General features: G+C 41.5%; 1 protein-coding gene across 1 annotated transcript; it reads right to left on the bottom strand.

Moving 5' to 3' along the window:
• Window positions 1-1,420: 1,420 nt before the first annotated feature.
• On the bottom strand, window positions 1,421-19,567 carry pld1b (phospholipase D1b). The gene is made up of 25 exons (XM_076080724.1): window positions 19,411-19,567; window positions 19,163-19,323; window positions 18,834-18,976; window positions 18,543-18,654; window positions 18,397-18,462; window positions 18,238-18,296; window positions 18,018-18,110; window positions 17,682-17,834; window positions 16,903-17,052; window positions 16,363-16,446; window positions 15,867-15,948; window positions 15,157-15,267; window positions 14,194-14,376; window positions 13,436-13,652; window positions 10,828-10,956; window positions 10,616-10,734; window positions 10,084-10,197; window positions 9,211-9,321; window positions 8,848-8,936; window positions 7,581-7,694; window positions 7,208-7,257; window positions 6,888-7,022; window positions 5,914-6,067; window positions 4,988-5,105; window positions 1,421-4,762 (listed from the first exon to the last, which is right to left on the bottom strand). Exons 1-25 carry the CDS (start codon window positions 19,565-19,567, stop codon window positions 4,538-4,540), a joined length of 3,129 nt encoding a protein of 1,042 aa, XP_075936839.1. The 3' UTR covers window positions 1,421-4,537.
• Between the last annotated feature and the right edge of the window lie 3,146 nt (window positions 19,568-22,713).

Genomic DNA, 22,713 nt, shown 5'->3' with positions numbered 1-22,713 from the left:
AATATAAAAGTCAGTGTAGTATTTCATGAAAGATTTTAATATATTAGTGTGTTTATTGTCAAGTCTACAAAAATAGTGTATAATAATGTATACCTTATTAAAGTAATTATTTCTAATCCGACTGCTCGATTTATCGATGGAAAATAATCGAAAGTAATCGACAGCTGCAGCCATAATACAGGATGTTGTTGGGTTCAGTGGTTCGAGCTGCTGCCTCACAATAAGGACAATCAGGAGAAAATATCCAAATAAATAAAATACAAATATTTCAATACCATTGATTCTTTTTCAGATTCCTTTCTACAACCCTTATTGTTTTGATAAATGTTTATTTTTATTTTTTAAGATCTGTGTCATGAACAAAATAAGCCGAATGTTCAAAGGACTTTGTGTAGTATTTGGTGTCATCTAGTGGTGAGGTTGTAGATTGCAACCAACTGAATACCCCTCTGCTCCACTCCTCCCTTTACAAGAGTCCTTAACGTGAGCAGAATGAAAAACCGTGGTATCGCTTCTTTAGGAGCAAAGAAAGCCAGACGGCGGCTGGTGATACCACAATTTCACCCTCTGTAGCTCTCGTTACCGCTGTTTCACAAGCGTGTGGAGAACTACGGTGGCCTTCAGGTAACGTAAAAACATGAAAGTCTCTCTCTAACCAGTGTTTGGTTTGTCTGTTCTGGGCTGCCGTAGAAACATGCCGGACTCCTGGAAGAAGACCTGCTCGCCATGTAGATATAAACAGCTCATTCTAAGTTAATAAAAACACAAGGATTCTTAGTTTCAGGTGATTATACACTAATGAAAACATAGTTCTGAATATTTTATTACAATCCACCAAAATTCTACACACTGGCCTTAAAAACATTGTAAAGAGGAATTCAGTTGGCTGTTAGATTCTTATATTTTTATCTAATACCTTTCATTATTTTCTGTAAATTGAATTTTAATGGATCAGTTCCTTTAATCAACATTCTTCAACAACTGCTTACAAACGAGTTTCTAAGTAAAATAAGAATCTCAGATCTAGTAAAATGTAGTTTTTCCAACATTAAAGTCTAGACGCCGTTGCAAAGTCCTGTAAATGCTGGCGGGAATAACCTTCTGGTGGTGAAATAGTGAATAATGTATTTATTTGACCTGAAAGTAGTTTTATTCAATTATACTGAGTCTAGAAATACTGCCAACAGATTGAGCAGTTGTTTCCATCGAATCACAGACAGCGGTGATGTGGTTCTTCAGTTTGTCATGAGGTTTATCACATTTATTTTGATTTTTAGTTCTACCACTACTGACATAACCAATATACTTGTGCTAAACTGTAAGAACACAGTATTTTATACCTGCTATTAGCAGAAGACTTGATGAACACAGCTTCATATGATAATGACTATAAATGGCTCATTCCGATAGAAGACCACATTTTAATGACTTATTATTCCATCATTTATTTATTCCATCATTTCACAAAAAGCGACAAATGACATGCAGATCTTTTAAGAGGTCGCCACAAGAAAACAGTCTGTGCAAAGAAGTGCATTTTCATAGAGACACGGTGATTAAAAGTCGGACAGAGAAAAGAAACGGGACGTGTTTCTGAACCTCTAGACGTCAGGAAAATGAGGCGACCGCTGAAGGTTTCAATACTCATTTACACCTGTTATGACTCCATGTACACAATATGTTTGTGTTCCTGATAACTCAGAAATGACCTAAAACAATACTCATATCAACATTTCTGGGTTTAAAGTCAGTTATTCCGGATGCACAGAAAACACTTCCATCCAAATCAACTTCTTTGCTGATGACATAATCCCATTTCTGAAGGGTGAATTCAGTTTTTGTCTGTCAATATACTTTATGTTTTAGATTTAAACAGTCTGACATTGCACACAACAGCAAACCTTTTCTTTGCCTGTTCAGATGACTTTACCTGGTAAAATGTTTCGGGGGGGATAGCTTTAGATATTCCTGATTTTTAAAGCTTAAAAACATGCACTGGAGCAGGAGGTAGAAACACAGAGAGGTAGAGAGGACGATTAAAAAGAAGAGCATCCATCAATAACAACAGAAGAGAAGTTTCAGGTGCATCCGGACGACACACAGGCACAACGTTTAGCATCAATAACGTCCATGGCTTTTAAAAAGGCAACCAGTTCGGCTTCATGCTTTCATCTGTTTAATGTTTAATGGCAATGAGCAGCTGTCATGCTGTCAGCTACGGGTATCGTCTTTTTTTTGGTCAAATTTATAGCACAAAACAGCGTCATGCAGATCACTCACAGACCAACGAGGAAGACACGGAGGGACATTGATGCTGCGTTCCAGAAACGTCGGAAAATCTGAGACTTTCTCAAAATTGTGACGACCTGACGTTGAGTTTAACAGCGTGAAGGCTGCAGACCATCGTTTCTAATTGTATTAACCTTAAAACTGCACTAATACATATCTTAAAGCTGCAATAATAGATTATTTTGGCCACTTGGTGGCAGCAGAAACAAAGGTGCTGAAGGAACTTGCATCCGCTCAATCGTTGCCCAACAAACTAATGTTGCCTGTTTGTATAAACTTGGCTGTTGCTAAAGAATTCCCGCTTGCTGACATTAATGAAACGCAGCATTGTAATAAACTTATCATGCATGAATCTGAGAGTTATGCAGTAAATAAACAAAACGGCAACGCTTTATTCAAGTCTGTAATTACCTGGAAAGGCTGGTTATGTGTCCACGTTTTCTATAATGAATACCAAAGAACTAACAATGTTACTTAGATTCTTTTAAATTTAAATTTGTCTACAGGCAGAAAACTATTATAAGGAGTGTAAAGTTTCCAATCAAAAGAATGTTTATTTTGGTATGAATAAAGATTTCCCCGTTACTGTAATTAGCACCAAACTATAGCAGCTCTTTCCAGAAAATGGTATTAATTGGAAATTACAGACCTGCAAAGTAAAGTGCTACCAAAAGAACTACAAAGACCAGATCAGAGCACAAGAACAGGTCACTTAAGGCTAAACGTAGAACAGTATGAGGAATGTAATGAATGTACGTACTGTACTAACAGTCTTTCATCTTTGGCACTTGTGATTTCCTGTTTGACATAAATATTAAAAAGCTTCAGAGATATGAGAGAAAATGGCTGGAGACGTCCGACAGCTCTTCATCCTCTTCTCCTTCATTAAAGTCCCCTTCTTCTTCTTCTTCTTTATATTATTTTGTGTCTTTTTCAAACCCTCAGAGCTGCGTTTGCCGGCCCTGAACGTTGCATAGTGTTGTTGCAGAACGAAGGAGACTGTAGAGGAAAAGCCTGGTGGTTTGCGCTCCATGTTTGTTGGTACATGTGTGTCGTTTACGTGTCATCGTAGTCTCCATGTTGTTCCAACGACACAGTGTCAGCGTGAAACTTATTCACGTGCATCCGGTGGCACCGCTGGTACAAAAGGCTTTGTTCACAACCACAGCTGACGCCATTTTTGGAGGTCATTTTGCAGCTAAAACCCATCTTCTCGAGGATCAGCAGCTGTGACCACACAGGTTACCTTAAAGGGCCAGCGTGTCGCATTAAAGGGGATCTATCGGCAGAAAGGGAATGTTATGTTTAAGATGATGTTCTCTTTAGTGTTTAATCACCTGAAATATCTTGATAATGATATATTTTAGGATATAGAATGTTTTCTGAAAATAAATAAATTGTATTCAATTCACGAATAAGTTTACAAAACCATGTCTCATATATACGGAGTACTTTCTCATTAAATGAAGGGAGTATGTGCTCGTTATTATCAATATAGACGGGGTTATTATGTATCAGGATGTGATTCAATTGACAGATGAATTATATTGAATTATTCCAGATTATCTAAAACAACTTTTTTCACGGTCAAATTGAAAGTTTAAATATTGATAATACAGCGAAGAAAGCCTACACTACGGTAAGAACAGCAGGTCAGTTGAACCACAAAGACCGTCTGTCAACTGTGAAGGACGTTTCGAATCATTTAAACTATGTTTTTCTCGTCCACATGCATTTGTTTACAATCGGTTTGCTCACGTTTGTTTCCACTATTATTATCACAACCGAAAGAACCAATGATGGAGACACAACTGTAACGATCCATTACATCAGATGTTTGTGATCATACTACAACAAAGATAAAAGTAAGTAGGTCAGACGTTTATAAATTATATCCAAACACCAGGTTTTTATCTCCAAAGAATCTCTCCGTTTAACTCTAACTTTTACTTTTTGTGGCTCATGTTGAGGAGCGTTGCAGCACAGACAGATTGCACCAAGGTCAAGGATTTTTACAGCACAAACAAACTGGTTAGAAAATATTATTCAATTATGTTTGCAGAGGGGAACCACTGTAGTGCAACGCTAACATGTCATCAGATACAGCTGTCAGTTTATCAAAAACACAAAAAGGCTGTTTTCAGCCACTATGACCTCCAAAATGGCACCAGAGTGGGTCTCATTAACCTGAAAGCCTTCCTGATGTTGTGCGTGAACACATGAATGCACTGGCGAGTCCCTCTCGGTCTCAGGTCCAGACCTCCATGGGCACCATGGCCTCCTTGCAGCCCATGGGGGGAAGCAGGTTCTGCTCGCACAGGAACTGAAGAGGGAACTGGACCAGGAAGCCGCGGATCTTCTTCAGCTCCTCGTGAGCCCGGGCCGGGTCCTCCTTGTCCAGGCCCGGCTTGGCGAGGTAGCCCTCCAGCTCCAGGATGCTACGGACGTCGCTGGACGGAAGACTTCGGAAGACCTGAAGAGAGAAAAAACAAAAGAAAACAGGACGGAGTCAGGGAGAGAACCAGGGGTTGGTGTCCAGAACTGGTCCCGAACACATTTATTACAAACAAAAGTGTTTTAATGACAAATGACAATGGAATAAAATCTGCTCAATCACGACTATTTTAAAAACAACTGACATTTCATAATTTGAAATCCTATTTGTAAACACGATACGGAGCCGTCGTGTCGGACTCACCTTCTGGTAGATGGTGGCGTTTCGAGCACAGGTCGTCATCCAGACCTCCTTGTAGAACTGGTCACTGACGGGATCCGACACGTCGATGGAGGGATCCGTGTTGGCGCCCAAAATCATCCTGAGAGAGAGAGAGAGAGAGACGGAGAGGTGAGGAGGCGGGTGAGGAGAGAGACGTGAAGAAACGCTGACAGCACCAGAAAAGAGGAAACACTGAAACATTGCAGGATATTGCGAGCGGAGATATTTGGCAACGAGAAGAAGACGTGATGAGGAAATTTAACAGAAGTACAAAAAACTCTAATAAATAAATTAATTAGATTTACATTTAAAAAACTATTTTTCTCACACAGTCTTGTCTGAATACATCAGTATTCAGCGTCTGTCTGAAACGCTCCGTTTTAGCGCCTGTCTCTTTAAATGAGCCCAGTCTGCTCTGATTGGCTTGTTAGAAAATGATGGCGATCCTCTGCAAATGTGGTTCTGAAGCTCATATGGGGATACTCTTATGGGGAGGTTTATTCTAATGTTTTCTGATCAAGGTAGCGCACAAAACAACTGACTGGGTCGTCTTATTTCACAGTTTGTGGGTTGGTAAGAACTCCAGATAGCCAAATGTATGTGAGTTCATTCATTTTTCATGATATGTCCCCTTTGAAACCTCAAATTTAGAGACGGTTGCGTGACGGATTACTGAACGGGCATATTGGGCACAGGCCCAAGGGCCCAACATGTCAGGGGCCCCCCTGGACAAAGAACAAAAAATACATGAAACAAATATTGTTATAGTGTAATAAGTTATCTTAATTTAAAAAGTGTCAGAATAAGTTTTCTCTCACTCCTAACTTTCTCTTATTTCATGTTTAAATGTCTTTACAGCCTGTAAAGAAGCTCTGGTTGAATAAATAGTTCATATAATGTGTCAGTACTTGAAGCACTCGAGGCGGAGCTGCAGGGCGTATTTTCCAGCTTGGTACTCCTGCCCGTCCATCACCGCCGTAACCGTCTCCGAGTCCTCCACGATCACCGCCACCTCGCTGTCCCTCTTTCCCAGCATGCTGCGGTCGTTGATGTTGGCAGAACCTGCAGAACCACAAAATGAGTGCAATCCCAGAGTCGGCCAGCAGGGGGCGCTGCAGCGCCTGAGCTCAGACTACATGCTGACGTTCATACGAGTAAAATACAGGAAATTAAATAGTCCAAAGAAATGTATATAAAAAAAATAATTAAAGAGATCTGTTAAATACTTAATAAATGGGTCTTCACTTTCATATGAAGGGCATGGAAGTGAATGATGTCCTTTATATTTAATAGTTATCTTTATGTCACTGTAGACAGGAGCTGGACAAAATAACAGAAACAATTACAGAATTCTATTATTAAATTGTTGTTTCAGACACAAAATGAAAGTTCCTTGTGGTAACTCTAATCTTTAATGATGTAGTTTTATTTACACTGAATTATATTTTAGTTTCTGTTATTTGTAGCTGCGCTCTACAGTTATCTGCGTGAAAGAAACATCTGTTACCCGACACATTTTTCACACCATATCTCATTACGTACAGTTCAGACATTTCTTCATTTAAAGGGTCAGAAGGGAAGTTTGGGAACCGCAGTTCTGCTTTAGGTTCTGTGGAACCTTTAAAGGTTCAGTTCTAGTTCAAAAACACAAACATGTTTAGAAAACCAGCAGCAAAGTATCAAACAAATGACTTTTCTTTGTAACATTTTCAAGCTTTTTAAATATTTCCTCTTTGATATAAAAGGACGCCACCGTCTCTGTGCTGCTCCCGTTTCTTTCTCCTCTATTATACATGAGCCGTCTGGACTCAGGGGAATATTTCATTACATCTCGTCATCTTTTAATCTTGCGATGGAGGAATCGAGAACGTGAGAAAATTACCGATGATGACGGTGTTGTCGTCGGCGATGAGCATCTTGCTGTGGACGTAGATGAGCTCGGTGACCAGCTTCCCCTCCAGCTCGGCGTGAGTCCTCAGACCGGCGATGGAGATGTAGTTTATCCACTGGTCTCCCACTGGAAACCAGCAGCAAGCAGTCAGAGTCGTGTTTGACCAATTCATTTAGGACACGATGAACGACTTTTTAAAGATTCTTCTAAACAAATCTTGAGTTTTTTCATGTTGATATTTATAAAGAAAGTCAGACTAGCAACACACGAGAGACACTCATGTAAAGGGAATGTGAAATTAAAATACTCACTCTCTCTCTTGAGCTGGGACATGATGGAGTGTTCTCCTCTGTTCATGGTCCTGCAGGGAAAACAGAAGGTGGATGAGCAGCAGGTCCACATTCCTCAAGCCTCTGTGTGTGTGTGTGTGTGTGTGTGCGTGTGTCAGTGTTTGCATGGAGAGGGTTGAGTGTTTACTCAAGAATGCAGGCTAGATAATGAATGTCAGCCACAAAAGGAATGGCATGTACACACACGCACACGGTCTACAGCACTGTGGTTACAGAGTGAAGGCGTGGCAATAATCTATCACTGGGATTTAACCCTCATGAGACAAACTCAAACAGAAGGTGGGTAAAAGGCAGCTTTATCGTCACACACACACACACACACACACACACACACCTGTAGTTGAAGTGCATGACGGCCTGGATGGCGCTGCCTCCTCCGGTGTTGATGTCTCCTTCGAAGCCCGGCAGCAGAGGCGTCACCACGTACACTCGGTACTTTTTACCCTCCCTGAAAACGTTTGAAATGACACGGAGAAAGAGAAGGACGATATCTCACCACCGAATGATTCACAAAGATAAGAACACCAGAGGACGATGGAGGATCGATAGCTCAACAGATTCATTATTATAATTAATAACCATGTTCAAACAGTGTTAGTGAGGCTGGGTCACAAAGGTAACACTGGAACATTCCTCAGGTGGTGAACAAACGCCGTCTAATGCTGTTTTTCCAACAAATTATTAGAGCATATATGGAGGTTTTTTAAACACAGGAAAAATTGACAATATCACCGTTTCTGTCAATGGAGTCTTGTGGCTTTGAGGAGGGAATAACGTCCGTTTCTTTTCACATCTAACTCTGAATTTATGATATATTCTGACTGAACCACAGCTGGTGATTGTTGGAACAGTGGAAAGACTCACAAAGTAATTGTGAGGTTTATTTTGTTTGTCGAAGTTTGTTTGAAAAGATTGTTTCACGACGATCATGGAGGTAAGATGACGTTTTCCGTCAATGGAGTCTGGTGACTTTGAGGAGGCAAATATTACGACTTGGCTCAAATGTGAAATGTGTTCATTAATGTAACTGGTAATGTGTATTTTTTGGCTATTTTTGAATGATTAAAAAAGACATTTATACTGTTAATCAGTATTTTGAACGGTTCATACATGAATACATGTTTTGCAGTTTGAATAAAGACATTTTCGTGACACTTGCAAGTGATAAATAATCGTCTTATGATTTTAGAGACTAGATCCTTCACTGAGACTTTCACTTTACTTAAAAATACGACTAAAGTTTGTCTCGACTTTCTATCTGTGAAGCTAAAACTGTGAAAGTGTATTTATTCTGTCTCTGATCTCGACTACTTCGTGAGGCACGTTGGGAACTTTATGAGATGGAACGCTTCAGTTGATCCGAGCCGAGTATGAAATCATAATAGCATTTTAAATAACCGTCAGTTTAACAGTTTTACAGCCAAAGAGACGAGAAAAAGCACCTCGAGAATTCATTCAGACACCCGAGAAACACGAGGAAGTTTGTGTCGACGCTTAATGTTGCGTTTATGTCATCTTATCGTTTGTACGCTGAAGAAATCAGGTCGGGTGTGTGTGTGTGTGTGTGTGTGTGTGTGTGTGTGTGTCCGTGTGTGTTTTACTTGTATGCTCTGATGATGCGCTCGGCTATCGCGTCTCCTATCTTGTTGAAAACGTGTTTGTTGTCTGCACAGCTGATGAAGAACTGATTCTGAAACACAAACACACGTCTGTTGATCAACAAAGAACTTTGATTTAAATTGAATTATGAAAATGGAGAAAAACTTAATTCTTCCATTGCTTTAGTAAGAACTAAGAAATTCAGTTTATACTTCCGTCCTTTAAAGGGACGTTTAGTTACATTACAGACATTTAGAGACTCTACAGGTGAACACATGAACTCATAGATATCACCATGAAACTTCACCACTTCATCACTCACATTAAGATCATTATTATTAAGACACGTGGATACATGCGAGTACCTCGATGTAAACGAAGTGTTGGCTGTTCTGGATGACGTGGACGTAGGCGTTGTGGATCGACTCCTCGTGGTATTTGATGCCGGCGGACCAATCGCACGCCGAGCGAAGGATCTGAGAGAGAGAGAGAGAGAGAGAGAGACGACAGGAAGACAAACGTGAAAACAAAAACTTTGCAAAGAGGAAAGTTGGATGTTTGTGTTTGAGTCTTGAGACACGCGAGAGTACACAAACACAACTACCATTCATACACTAATATATATAATATACTTAATCTGTACTTTATGTACTTAGAGTTTAAGATTGTATTTTATGATTTTTGTACCAAAAACATCTGAAAAGAACTTAAAGTAGCAGCTGTTTATATCACTTCACACATTTTCTTGTATCTCAACTTGTAATCTTAAACTTCTGTCATTTGAACATTTTTATAAATCTGTCGTTTGTCTCTTTATTGTTGTTTTTTTCAAATATGACTTGATATCTAAAACCTCTGCTGCGCAATGTTCCAACTTGTTTACGATATCTACTTTCTAAAGTGCAAATAAACAGACATTAATTCATAAAAAGGTGACGAGACAACATGTCTCTGAAAATGAAACTAAACAAGAGGAATGCAAAGTGTTGAACCACTTTTTTTGGTTTTCTGGGAACCTCCTGAACTCATCTCGCCAAATCTGTTTTCATTTTTTTTTCCAGCCGTGAGAAGCTTTGTTTCCTTGGTGCATTGCATTGTGGGACACCAGATTTACACTGCACACTTAAAAACCCTCTTCCAGTGCAGGTCAGAGCTGAACCCACAGTGAGGATGAGCTGCAGGATGTAAAGGGGCGTCTTAAAGTCAGCCGTGCTAAAATAAAAGCAACAAGCACCGACCTGCACTTTGGTTTGGACGCAGTTGGGGACTTGGTACCGCTGCTCTCCGGCCGTGGTGTGAGACTTGGGCAGCAGGTACGGGTACGACAGGGAACGGTACTTCGGCTTCACGAGCTGGAAGACAAACAGACGAAAATCAAAACACGGGTCACAAATTTACTGGAGACAGCGACGTGGTCGGCTGCAGAGTCACATCAGAGAAAATAAAACACTCTATACTTTATTCCAGGTATCTTCTGCTTCTTCCACATATTTAATTTCATCACTTCTGTCCAGAAGGAGATTATTTAAAGGGTCGGAGTAATCAATGTTCTGCTGTGGACGTATTTTAGACACCTAAAAGAATCAATATCAGTTTAATTGAACGCTATAGTCTGGTGCCAGATACCAGCTTCTCCTTTAGAAAGAAAGGGCTGTACACAAAAAGTAACAACTGTGACACTAATGTCTCATGAAAACAGATTATTATAAATACTTTTATTCATTTGGGATAGAATCAGGGTGACGAGACAACAGCAGCAGGACCTCTGACCTTAGTGAAGTTCCACCGCTGGATGAAGTGTCGGGCCACGTCCCGAGCTGCTTTCCCGTGAACCACTGAGGAGATGTCGTGCCAGGGCATTCTGGGAGTCGTGTGTCTGTCTATGAAATCTACAACAGCAATGTGAGAAGGAGGACGGGTGAGTGGAATAAATCTCTCCCTCTTCTTCTCTCCGTAAACTGTGAGCGTGACGGTGTTCTCACCATCGAACGGTTTCTCCAGCTGAATCCAGTCCTTGTACACAAAGTTGCAGTAGTCCTTTCCGTGCCAGAACCGCGTGTTTCCCAACAACTCCCCGACCCCCGTATGCTGACTATGCACTGAGCCGCTCCCTAACACACACACACACACACACACACACACACACACACACACACACACACACACACACACACACACACACACACACACACACACACACACACACACACACACACACACACACACCAGCAGTGCAATGCATTAAAAGTGGGGTGATCTGATGTATTTCTCATAGACTGTATGTAAGAAGTGGACGTAGTCGTCGTGAGGTCACCCGTTGGTTTGTGGACTGATGTTTCGAAGCGATTTGGCCGTCGCCATCTTGGTCCATATCTGGACTGAGGAGGAGTGACGTAGAGACGCCGTATACGTCTCTAGTAGAGACCTGTCAATCACCGTGTAGCCCCGCCCTAAAGCATCCCCTGCTTTATGGTCTGTTTGACTCTAAATGGACCATAATGTACTAAATGAACATCATGCTGTATTGAAGAAGACTTGAAACTAGAGATTGAGACCATAAACTCATGTTTACAATGTTTACTGAGGTAATAAATCAAGAGAGAAGTAGAGTCATTTTCTCATAGACTTCTATACAACCAGAGGAGTCGCCAAGTGTGGATTAATCCGCTGCTGAAAATAGTCCCCAACAAATGCTGTTTCCTCCTGTTTGATGCCAGTAACAAAGACATTACAGAATAAAGAATAACACCACGTGTGACTGGTTTAAGAGAGAAGCTGTGGTCTGATCATGTGATACATCGGTGTTTGGAAATACTCTGACAGCAGAAATGAAACAGCCGCCGGAGGGAAGAAAGCACTTCAGTCGAGATTACTAGAACCTCTGAGAGGAGACATACACACTGCACTCAAACATGTGTTTTAATCATTTTACTTACCTGAAATACATTAAAACAAACATGAGTAAATGAAGAGCAATCGAAGAAAAGAACAGCAATAATGTGTGTTTTTTAAAAGTAATTTGTTTAAAGTAGTAAATAGCAGTTAATAAAAAACAGGTGTAATGCATAATAGAGAAATGTAAGAATTTATAGGCCACACGTCAGTATTTGCCCGTTTTTATCCTCGTGGTTATTAGCTTTTATGTATTAAATCACCTTAATACTTCTAAGCCTGGGTCCATCGCCTCAATTTATTATATTTTTGTTATTAAAATTAAAAAACAAAGTTCTGCAAGACTCAAGTGATGTCTTGAAATCTCCTGTTTGAGTCCAAAACCTTTAAAATACAAAGTTTAAGACGATATAAATCAGAGAAAAGCAGCAAATTGTCACATTTGAGAAGCAAATATTTGACTTTTTTGCTTTGACCAACAGATTCAAGACAGTAAATCTTAAAAAGCTCAATCAACTAAAAGATATTCTGAATAAATCTCCATATTATATAAACGAAGCTGCAAACTCAGAAACTCAAAGGCCGTTCAATCTGGATCAGAACCACAGCAAAGCACACGGCATCACCACCGACTCACCAGCCCGGCTCTGGCCGATCAGAGCGGCCGTCCTCAGCTCCGCCGGCCTGCCGGGGATCAGCGTGTGCTGGCTGGTGATGCTGATGGACCAACCTGAACACAGCGGCCACAAACACTGAGACGGCAGCACAGGCGGAGGCCAACGCTGCCGGAGGAGAAGCTTTAAAGAACGCCAACTCGTGTTCTTGCATTCCGGGACTCGTTTTAATACCTCAGATGGCCGAGACAGACGACACTGTTGTCCAATAGTGTGACTTTGGTGTTTTTAAAGATTTGGTTTAGATTCACCAAAGTCACACTATAACACAAACAAACTATCCGATCAAGGCAGCGGTAGAGAAGCAACTCCTGTGTTCTGAGAGCTAAAATCACTGTTTTTGTGAGTAGTCTGGTGGTAGATCACAGCTTCAGTTCCCCGTCAGAAAGGTCTGTCTGACAGCAAGTTAAAGAGGTGAAAACATTCTAAATATGGCATAAAACTTAAACTGACAGATTCTTTTAGGCGTCTAAAATACATCCACAGCAGTACATTGATTTGCTTCAGTGCTGGTGCTTCATCTACTGTAGTAACACACTGTAGTAACACACTGTAGTAACACACTGTAGTAACACACTGTAGTACCACACTGTAGTACCACACTGTAGTACCACACTGTAGTACCACACTGTAGTACCACACTGTAGTACCACACTGTAGTACCACACTGTAGTAACACACTGTAGTACCACACTGTAGTAACACACTGTAGTACCACACTGTAGTACCACACTGTAGTACCACACTGTAGTACCACACTGTAGTTCCACACTGTAGTACCACACTGTAGTACCACACTGTAGTACCACACTGTAGTAACACACTGTAGTAACACACTGTAGTAACACACTGTAGTAACACACTGTAGTAACACACTGTAGTAACACACTGACTGTGGAGAAGAACCTCATACAAACACACTTAAAAACATCACAACTGTCCTCTTGAAAAAACGTAAATAATAAGACCATTATGCCATCAATAAACATAACTAAATATATTCAATAAATATCTATCCACTCACTCTCTTCTTCCTCCAGCTCGCTGTCGCTGTCGGCCGAGGCCAGTCCGCGTTTCTGCAGGTGTCTCCGGATGCTGAACCTGGACCTCTTCGGCCTCCCCTGACCTTTCAGCCTGGGCTGGTCCGCCGAGTCCGTCACCGTGAAGATGCCTCTCCCGTTGCTCCGGGCGCCGCCGCCGCCGTTGGCCGGGGCGGCCATGTTGGAGGAGGCGGCTTCCGCCTGAGAATCATTTAAACACGGTCAGCGTTAATCAGGGTGTCAAAATAAAAGCACTGAAACAAGAGAAGAAATACAGAGAGATGAAGACTGGTGGGTTTTCTTTCATTCTTCTGAAACGTACTGTTTTTGTAAAATATTTCACTTTATTTTATTCCTTAAGTATTGTTCTATTTTTCTATATTAGAGTGTTGCATCTGTTGCTAGGCAGAAAAGACTTTCACTACATTTTGTACCGTGTATCATTGTGTTTGTGACAAATAAACGTTTATTTTTTATGAATTAATTTGAATCTAGGGTTGGATTAATAAATCGTATTATTATATATAATTATAATGAGGAATCCTCTAAAAGTTAAAATAAGAAATGTTTTCTTGTTTTAAGCTTTGTGACGATGCATATTTTTATAGATAATTCAATGGGTTTTGGAGTTTCTTTAGACGTATTATATGTTTGTGTTTGTGTGTGTGTGTGTGTGTGTGTGTGTGTGTGTAGGTATGTGTGTATGTGTGTGTAGGTGTGAGTGTGTGTGTGCGTGCGAGACCTGCTCCAGGTGTGAGAGTGTAACACTCCCAACGTCCGTCAGCCGGTGTTCCCTGTCGTCCCAGCGGCCGTACGCCAGGTCAATCCCACCGACGAAGGCCACCGATTGGTCGATGACTATGATCTTCTCGTGATGCGCCCACAGGTAAACGGCGGAGGAGACGTGGTCGGGGTGACGCATCACCTTTGGAGGAAGACAAAAAAATAAATAAATGCAAGAACTCAAGACAGGAAACTGCAGTTCCTCAAACGGCCACTTGAGGCTCCAGAATCGAGTCGATCGCCATAGAACTCCATGTTAAAACGCTGAGCTTTACAGCAGAAATAAACACGTTTACAGCGCGGTATTAACAACTGTTCTGGTCTCTATAGATAATATAACCGTTCACGACAACTGTGGGGGGTTGAATCTTTATATAATTAATCTGTATGATTTATATTAAGGTTCAAGTTAGGCAGAATTAAGGGCGTTTTCATGGAGAGAAGGTATTTCTCCCCACTTCCAGTCTTTGAGCTAAACCTATGAGAACTAAAGCTGACATTACTTCATTTACTTATTTAACGAGTCATTAATATATTTATTATAATAAAGAAATAAAAGTAGAAATAAAAAGCTCATCTATCACAATGTTCAGGTTAATATAAATAAATATGCACAGAAATAGAATAAATGCATAAAGCGTATTATTTATTTGACAAATTTCTTGTTTTGTATGATTTATTTACGGTACTTAACTACATCCTAATTTATCCACTTTATTGACCTATAGGTGAAGAAATACAGAAATTAAAAAAATGTATAAATAAACACAGAAATACATTTTGACAGAAAATACAACATTTATACAAGAAGTCAGACAGGAAACACATTTGTATGGTAAACATGTGGAGGTACATTATTAAATATATGAACTATATGCATTAAATACAGTAATATTCATAATAATATAATGCAGAGACACACCTTGATGTTGGGGTGAAGCGTCAGCAGCGTTCTCTTGCTGTATTCAGAGTTGATGCCCAGCGCTAACTCCACCTCCTTGTACAGCATCACAAAGATCCGAACGCCTTGTTGCTGTGAAAACACCGACAGCTGAACATCAGCAGCTCCAACGTCTCAACAAACATCTGTATGAACATCACGACATGAACGTCTGGTTCCAGCTCTTCTTCTGTGATAACGTGCGTTTGACGTCTCACTGGCGGCTTTGTGCTAAACCTGAAGAGCTAAAGCCGACATTATTTCATCTATTTAATTAACGAGTCATTGATTCATTTATTGTAATAAAGAAATAAATGTAGAAATAAAAACCTCCGTTATCACATTAATGTGCAGGTTCATTTGAAAATAAATAAATATGCGCAGAAATAGATCTCAATGTATTCATGTTGTCCCTTCATTTACTTATTTAAATACAGAAATTAACAAAACTGAAAAATAAATAAAAACAAATACATTTTGAAAGACGAAAATAAATTAAAAAGAATATACATACGAGTCATTTGTCAAATAAATAAGTCATTTCTTTCCGTGCATAATTATTCATAATGAACCTGCACATTTATTTGATGATTGAGTCTGTTGTTTCTTTATTATGACGGCAGCTTTAGTCCTCCATAAAGAGACATAACTGTCTCACTTGCTGACCACAGAAGAAGCCGGTTCCCGCTCACCGCTTTGCGTTTCAGAATGGAGTCCAGACGCCAGCGGTTCCCCTCAACGACCGGCCTCTTCAGGAAGATCTCTGGACTCAACCTGTGGAGCGACACACACACACACACACACTGTAATAACATTTCTCTCCTCTCTGTTTCCTCCAGACTTCACGCTCCACTCTCTTTTTCCTTAAATAGTTCACTTCCTTCTTCTTTACTTCCTTCTTGAACAAAACTGAAAGCACGAAAATCCTTCAAACAGTAGTATTACAGTATTTATCCTTACTGTCTTTACATTACTACCCTTTACTCAGGAGTACTTCTTCCAATACTGTAAATCACTTACACACACACATTTCAATGCTACATGTGTGTGTGTGTGTTCTAGTGTAACAGTAGTCAGAGCCTCAGACTGTAACAGATCTGTTTGCACTTGGCGGTCACCTCTTGTGGAGGTTTTCTGGTCACTCACTGCACTCTGAGACACACACACACAAAATCCACACACTCTTACCACCAGTCTGTGATGAATATTTCCTCCTTGGCTTCTTCAAGAGCATCGGCCACGTCCTCCATGTATTGATGTCCATTGACATACCTGTAGAGGACACACACACACACACACACACACACACACCATTAGACAGCAAGAACAACCCAAACAAACACTTCCCCCTCTCACTTTTCAACCTCTACATCTTCTGTTCTTTCATTATGCTTTTTAAAAAGGCACACACACAGTCTGTCTCACAGACAGTATAGTGTTGCTTAGCAGGGAGACAGGTGATGAGCAGGTGAGGCTCACTTTCCCCATCTTTGTGTCGGGTTACTCCAGGGGGACACACACACACACTCTCTCTCTTCCACCTGGTCGGGGCCTCGTCTAGACTTCTTCACCAACATCTGGCCCCCGGTGCTCGCCGCTAATTTATGCCAATTTGAGACCGCTGAGACCGAAAGGTGAACTCATTTTTAAAAAAGGGGGGGGTCACCTTAAAGGACACGGATGTCAGCTGAAATGTCAAACGGGGAATTACGGTGTCTGTGCGGTTACCATTTGGCGGGGATGTTCACTTCCTCTCTGGCGAAGGAGCCGAAGCGGTGGTCCTTGAGGAAGGCCGAGCCGTGCTTCTGGACGAAGCCCTCAATGGACTGACCCCACCAGCGGGCGTGTCTGTAGCTGGTGCACTTCAGCACCAGTGACCTGGAAACACACACACACACACACACACACACACACACACACACACACACACACACACACACACACACACACACACACACACACACACACACACACACACACACACACACACACACACACACACACACACACACACACACACACACCATTTTAAAATTGAAATCCATAGATAACTTATTTTACCATAATTAGGCTCCACTTGCTGCAGATACTAAACTATTTACAGACTCTCCTCTGTGCTCCGTGTAAACCGTCTTTAGTTCAGTCAAAGTTTCTCTGAATTTTAGTCACATGACTGTTGGTCTCAGCCGTTTAGAATAAAAAAATACATATGTGTAACAAGAAAACAAAACAAGTATATCAATCCCTTCTTTATATTTTATCAATAAACTATGTTAATCGTGAATATTACAACTTTCCGGCTCATTGATCGCCCACACAAACCTCGATCAAATTAATCAAATCAAACAGAAACAAAACAATTAAATCAGAATAAAACTAATCACAAACATCCTACATATCCTGCACCAGGTCCCTCGAACTAAACCAGCTTTTAGGTTCCACTTGACGAGCTCCTTTAAAGTTAACAGCTACATAAAAACACACACACAAACCTCTCACACACACACCTGGACAGACTGTCGATGCGAACGCCGTGTTTGGTCTCCGTGTCTCTGGAGTCCATCTTGATGCTGAACTCTTTGTCGAACAGCATCACGAAGGAGATGGCGCCCGAGTCGGGCTTCATGTAGAGCAGGAACGAGTCCTTCACCACCAGCCAGCTGCGCACACACACACACACACACACACACACACACACACACACACACACACACACACACACACACACACACACACACACACACACACACACACACACACACACACACACACACACACGTTTGAGTAGAACAAAGTGACGTCTATAGGACTTATAGGACTGATGACGGTGTCTGTTCACTGACCGTTTGGACCAGCGGTAACACATTCTGCTTCGACCGCAGCAGTTCAACCCGGGGATCCGATGGCCGCCGGATCTCTTCAGCACCATTCCTTCTCTGAAAGACAAGAAAAGCTCTTTCTCTATCAATAAATACTGTAAATATGAGTCTTAAAAAACACAGATGAAGGCTTCTTTGATATTATAGTGCGTTGTTGTCTGGAGATAATGTGAAACGTTCTTACTGGCCTTTTGGTCCCAGGTCGTGGATGAAAGACAGCTGGCTAATATCAATGAACTCCATCTGAAACAGACAAACAAGTGTTTCTATGTTTGTTGTTGCACATTAAACATGTTTTATCATTTTCCAGAGAGAAACCCTCCTGATATACATATTTACATACCGTTGCATGGTAGTTCCTGTACATGGGCGTCTTGAGCAGGTTGTTCAAGTAATCCTCCAGTTGTTTCTGGAGCATGAGATGAATATCAGACAGTAAAATAAAGTCAAATATGAATAAGTGTGAAATCAGACAGATTGGAGGCGTACCCTGCGACTGGACACCTGCCCGTCTCTTTCCAGCTCGTCTCCTCCTCCTCTGGGGAGGTTCGGGATCTGTCTCCCCTCGCTCCTCGCCGCCGACTGCCTCTTCACCGTGTGGCTGCAGAGAGAAAACAACAACAAGAGAGAAGGTCGCCGGTTCAAATCCCAGGTCGGTACAGCACAAAAAAAGTGTTTTCGTTTTAGCAAAACGTCCTGGAAGCAGTTTGCAGAAGATTGAAGCTGATTACGTCGCCTCTAATCTGAGCTCATAACCTCTAAACCGGAGAACCCTTTTACCTTCGTGTCGGCAGCGGCAGCCTCATGAAGGTCTTGTAGGTCCTCAGCTCTCTGTGGAGATCCATGAAGTGTTTCTCCTTCCTCTTCACCAGCCAGGTGAACTCCCCGTGTTTCATCTCGATCTTAAACACCGCCGGCAACGACTGAGCACAGACACGCAGGTCAGACCGTGATATTTAGACGTTAAAATGTGCACTAAATCGAGTTTGGACTAAATGAACCTTCTTCACAGATATTTAAAACCCGTTTGAGAATTTGAGGACAGCATCGTGATCTTTGTGCCACCAGAGCTCCACAATAAGACAAATAAAAACCGTGTCTTTGAGCACCTTGTTGACGCTCCTCTGCGTGGTGACGTTGAAGCGGTCCTGAGCCGCGGTGAAGCGCTCCACCTCCAGGATCTTCGCCGTGATCGGAGAGGACAGGAAGACGTCGGCCTCGGCCTCCTTGAAGCCCACCACGTGGTAGATCGCCTTGAAAGGCAAACGCTCTGCATACAGAGAAATGTGTGACACACGGATACGTGCGGGCGACGGGGCGGGATATGAACGTCCACAACCGACAAAATTGCGCTCACCTGACGAGTGGGCGTCGGTCGAGTCGTACTCGCCGTCTTCCAGGTCGAGCTCGCGGCTGTCCAGCTTCTCCCGGCTGTTCAGATTCTCCATGATGCCGGTCATGTCGTTGGCGACCAGCTGCAGGGTGCTGGAGGTCGGGTCGGACTGCCGCAGCATGGTTAGCACTCAGTCTGGAGCCCCGGGCTCACCTGGAGAGACAGGTAGGGGAAGAGACGGGGGTTTAAACGGTGGAAGAGGGAGAAATAATGTAACCATAATGTAACCCGGGCGCTCCGCAGAGGAGCGCTGCAGAGGAGTATTTCAGGTATTTAAGGTCTACAGATTCAAAATTTGTGGATATTTCGGCACCACTAGCACATCTTTAAAAGTACATCATCAGTCATTCTCTGCAGTAATTACAACTTGAATTTATTTTAGCTCCTCCTCCTCCTCCTCCTCCCAAACAACAGGATTAGAGGAGGAGGAGCAGAGGAAGCAGAGGAGCGTTTCAACCACATTCCTTTAAAGTTTAGTGTCGGAACAAACAGGTCAGACGTGTGTTCGTGTTCTCTGGTGAATGAGGAGGATTGACTGGAGGGATCTTTGACAGAAACTGACCCAGAAACTAGTACTAGTACTGTACTTGTACTTTAACTATTTTGTTTTCATGCACATTTTTACTTCACTACATTTATCGGAAAGCTACAGCGACTCTGCAAATTAAGATTTTTGCACACAAAGTATATGAAGGGTTAATAAAATATTTTGTTTTGTACTAAATGACACCACCCAGTACAGCTGAAAAGATTCGTCAATTAATCAATTAGTGGATTAACAGATAATTTTGTCATTCTTTTGGCAAAAATTATAAGAATGTTGTAGTTTAAAAATCACAGATAATGTGCAGCTTTTAATTATTTAAATCTATTTAAAAAAAATAATTCAAAAACAGATTGTTCTGCATTGAATACTTTTACTTTCAATACTTAAAGTACATTATTCTGATTAAATGTAGATACTTTGACCTGTAAGAGTATTTTCAGTGAACTGTAATCGTAGGTCTCTGCTGTATGAGCTCATTTCCTGCCTCACACAACTTTTTTTTCTTTTCCAGAATCAGAAACGATGTTATTGCCAAGTAAGTCACACATGAAGGAAGTTTGGCTTCTATCGATGTTTTGGTTCTGCAGAGAGTTAAGGTGCGGTTCCACTGAGGTCTGTCTGCTTTCACTTCCTCCTCCAGACGACCACAGACACCAAACATCAGCAGCCACTGAAGCCCGACCTGCTGTTCAGCTTTCATTGTGGTTTAAAGTTTTACATTTCTTTTTACAATTTACACTTGAAATGATAAAGACACTTGCAAATGAGGTAGTCCAACATGTAAACCATTAGTTTCACTTTGACATCTTTAAAGAATAAGTATTGTACTTTGACCAATTATTTATGAACATTTAATCAAAATGGCTCGAATTTATTTACTGCAAACTGTCCTTTTTACTTCATGTCTTGTTCACTTCATGACCAGAAAATAGTGACGTTTCCTCCTGCGGTTAATCTTTGTGCTGAATAAGCAGAAACACGTCATTTCTTTAATGTTGCTCTGCATCATTTAATCAAAGCATTTTTTCACTTCCTGTTCAAGAGCTTTTTAAAAGGTGGAATTCGAGGACTCAAAAACTGCATGGACATCTGTGTGGTATGGTGATTAAATAAATAGGACGAAACAGTACTCCATACGAGTATTAATCAAATACAATGTGCCAAAATGTGCCGTGTTTCATACGAGGTGTGACACAAGCTCTGAATTAATTTGTTTCATATTTTTAAGTGTTTTTGCCCTAATTAGATACTGAAGAGTGTAGTAGAGCTAACGATGTCCAGTCAGATTTAACTTTTAGGCAATTAATAGTCTCTATAGCCGCTTTCATACGGGACTATTTTAACCTGGGTAATTTGTCAAGTTCACATTCCACCACAAATTGCCCGCCATATTACGCCAAACACCGAGGTCATGTGATAACATTAGCCCAGAGTGAAGCGGCGTCTCTGTGATCTGGGGATCTTCTTCTCTGCCTCTTTCCTGCTTGAGAAGTATGGAGGCTACGTTAGCGATTACAAAAGAAAGAATGCCAACAACATTTTGGGTGCAAATTCAGAAGGCTCGTTTTGTTACACAGCATGGAGACCCTTGGTGAGCCCTTTATGAACGAGGAGGTACAAAGACCGCAAAGACCCACACAGGGCTGCAGGGATGGGAGGACGATGGGTCCAACAAACAGCTCTTTCATCCAGGAGACCGGTGGTCACTTCTCCATGTAACTTTAAAAGCTAAATTCATATATTGGCGAGGACAGAAAACACGAATATTCTCTCTCTTTTAGCTCCGATTTTGGTCTCCTCCAGCTCCAGAGGGACACATCTGTCTCTTTAGCTGCTGAATGCTCCACCATGTTCACCAGTTAGTCTTGAACTGGGTCTGGCTGAGCCGGTAGTGTACAGTGGGTTCATTAGAGCAAGCTGCCTGCTGGAAACACTGAGACTGAACCAGACGCTAAATGAGCCGTACGATCAAAACAATGCCCTAAAAGAGGCTTAAAAAGCTCTGCAGAGCTGGTGGGAATGTTCTGTGTGTTCAGAGCTACAAATGACCCGTTTCCTACTACATTTTAATTAAACGTTAACATGAAAAAATGTAGATTATTAGAGCTGGAGGGGTAAATCCTTTTCTGTTTAAGGAGTTAAATCTACGTGGCTCAAACAATGAGAGGAAATTGAGCGGATCGCTGTTGACCTTGGAAATAACAAGAAAATATATTAAGATGATTAATTGTGTCTGTGTGTGCATTCTACCGGCCCAGTGAGCACTCGCATTAATTGGGTACAGTTTGGAGCATCACCCCCCCCCCAAAGTGAATCACTCGCCAGCCAGGTGGCAGGCTGCTGAGTCCACACACACACACACACACACACACACACACACACACACACACACACACACACACACACACACACACACACACACACACACACACACACACACACACACAAGTCATCCATTTCTTCCTCTTTTCTTTAACTTCTGTAAGTTAATTTTCTCTCACACACACAGTGAAGAGTTTTAAATCATCCTCGTACACTTCTCCAAGTCGTCAGCGATCAATGACAAGACATGGATTAATATAAAGTCTACAGGTAAAGATAGCAGATATTTGTTGGTTCCTGCTTCTTAAATTAGAACTAGTTTGGTGTCCCATGCACAGAGTCCAAAAACAAACAGAGATACGAGTCAGACGGGACACAGTAGAGACAACAGTTATCCT

This window comes from Anarhichas minor, unplaced genomic scaffold, assembly GCF_050575085.1.
Source record: "Anarhichas minor isolate MPS153535 unplaced genomic scaffold, ASM5057508v1 ptg000074l, whole genome shotgun sequence".
NCBI lineage: Eukaryota > Metazoa > Chordata > Actinopteri > Perciformes > Anarhichadidae > Anarhichas > Anarhichas minor.
The sequence above is the reverse complement of the archived record's forward strand: the minus strand, read 5'-3'. Positions and strand labels throughout refer to the sequence as shown.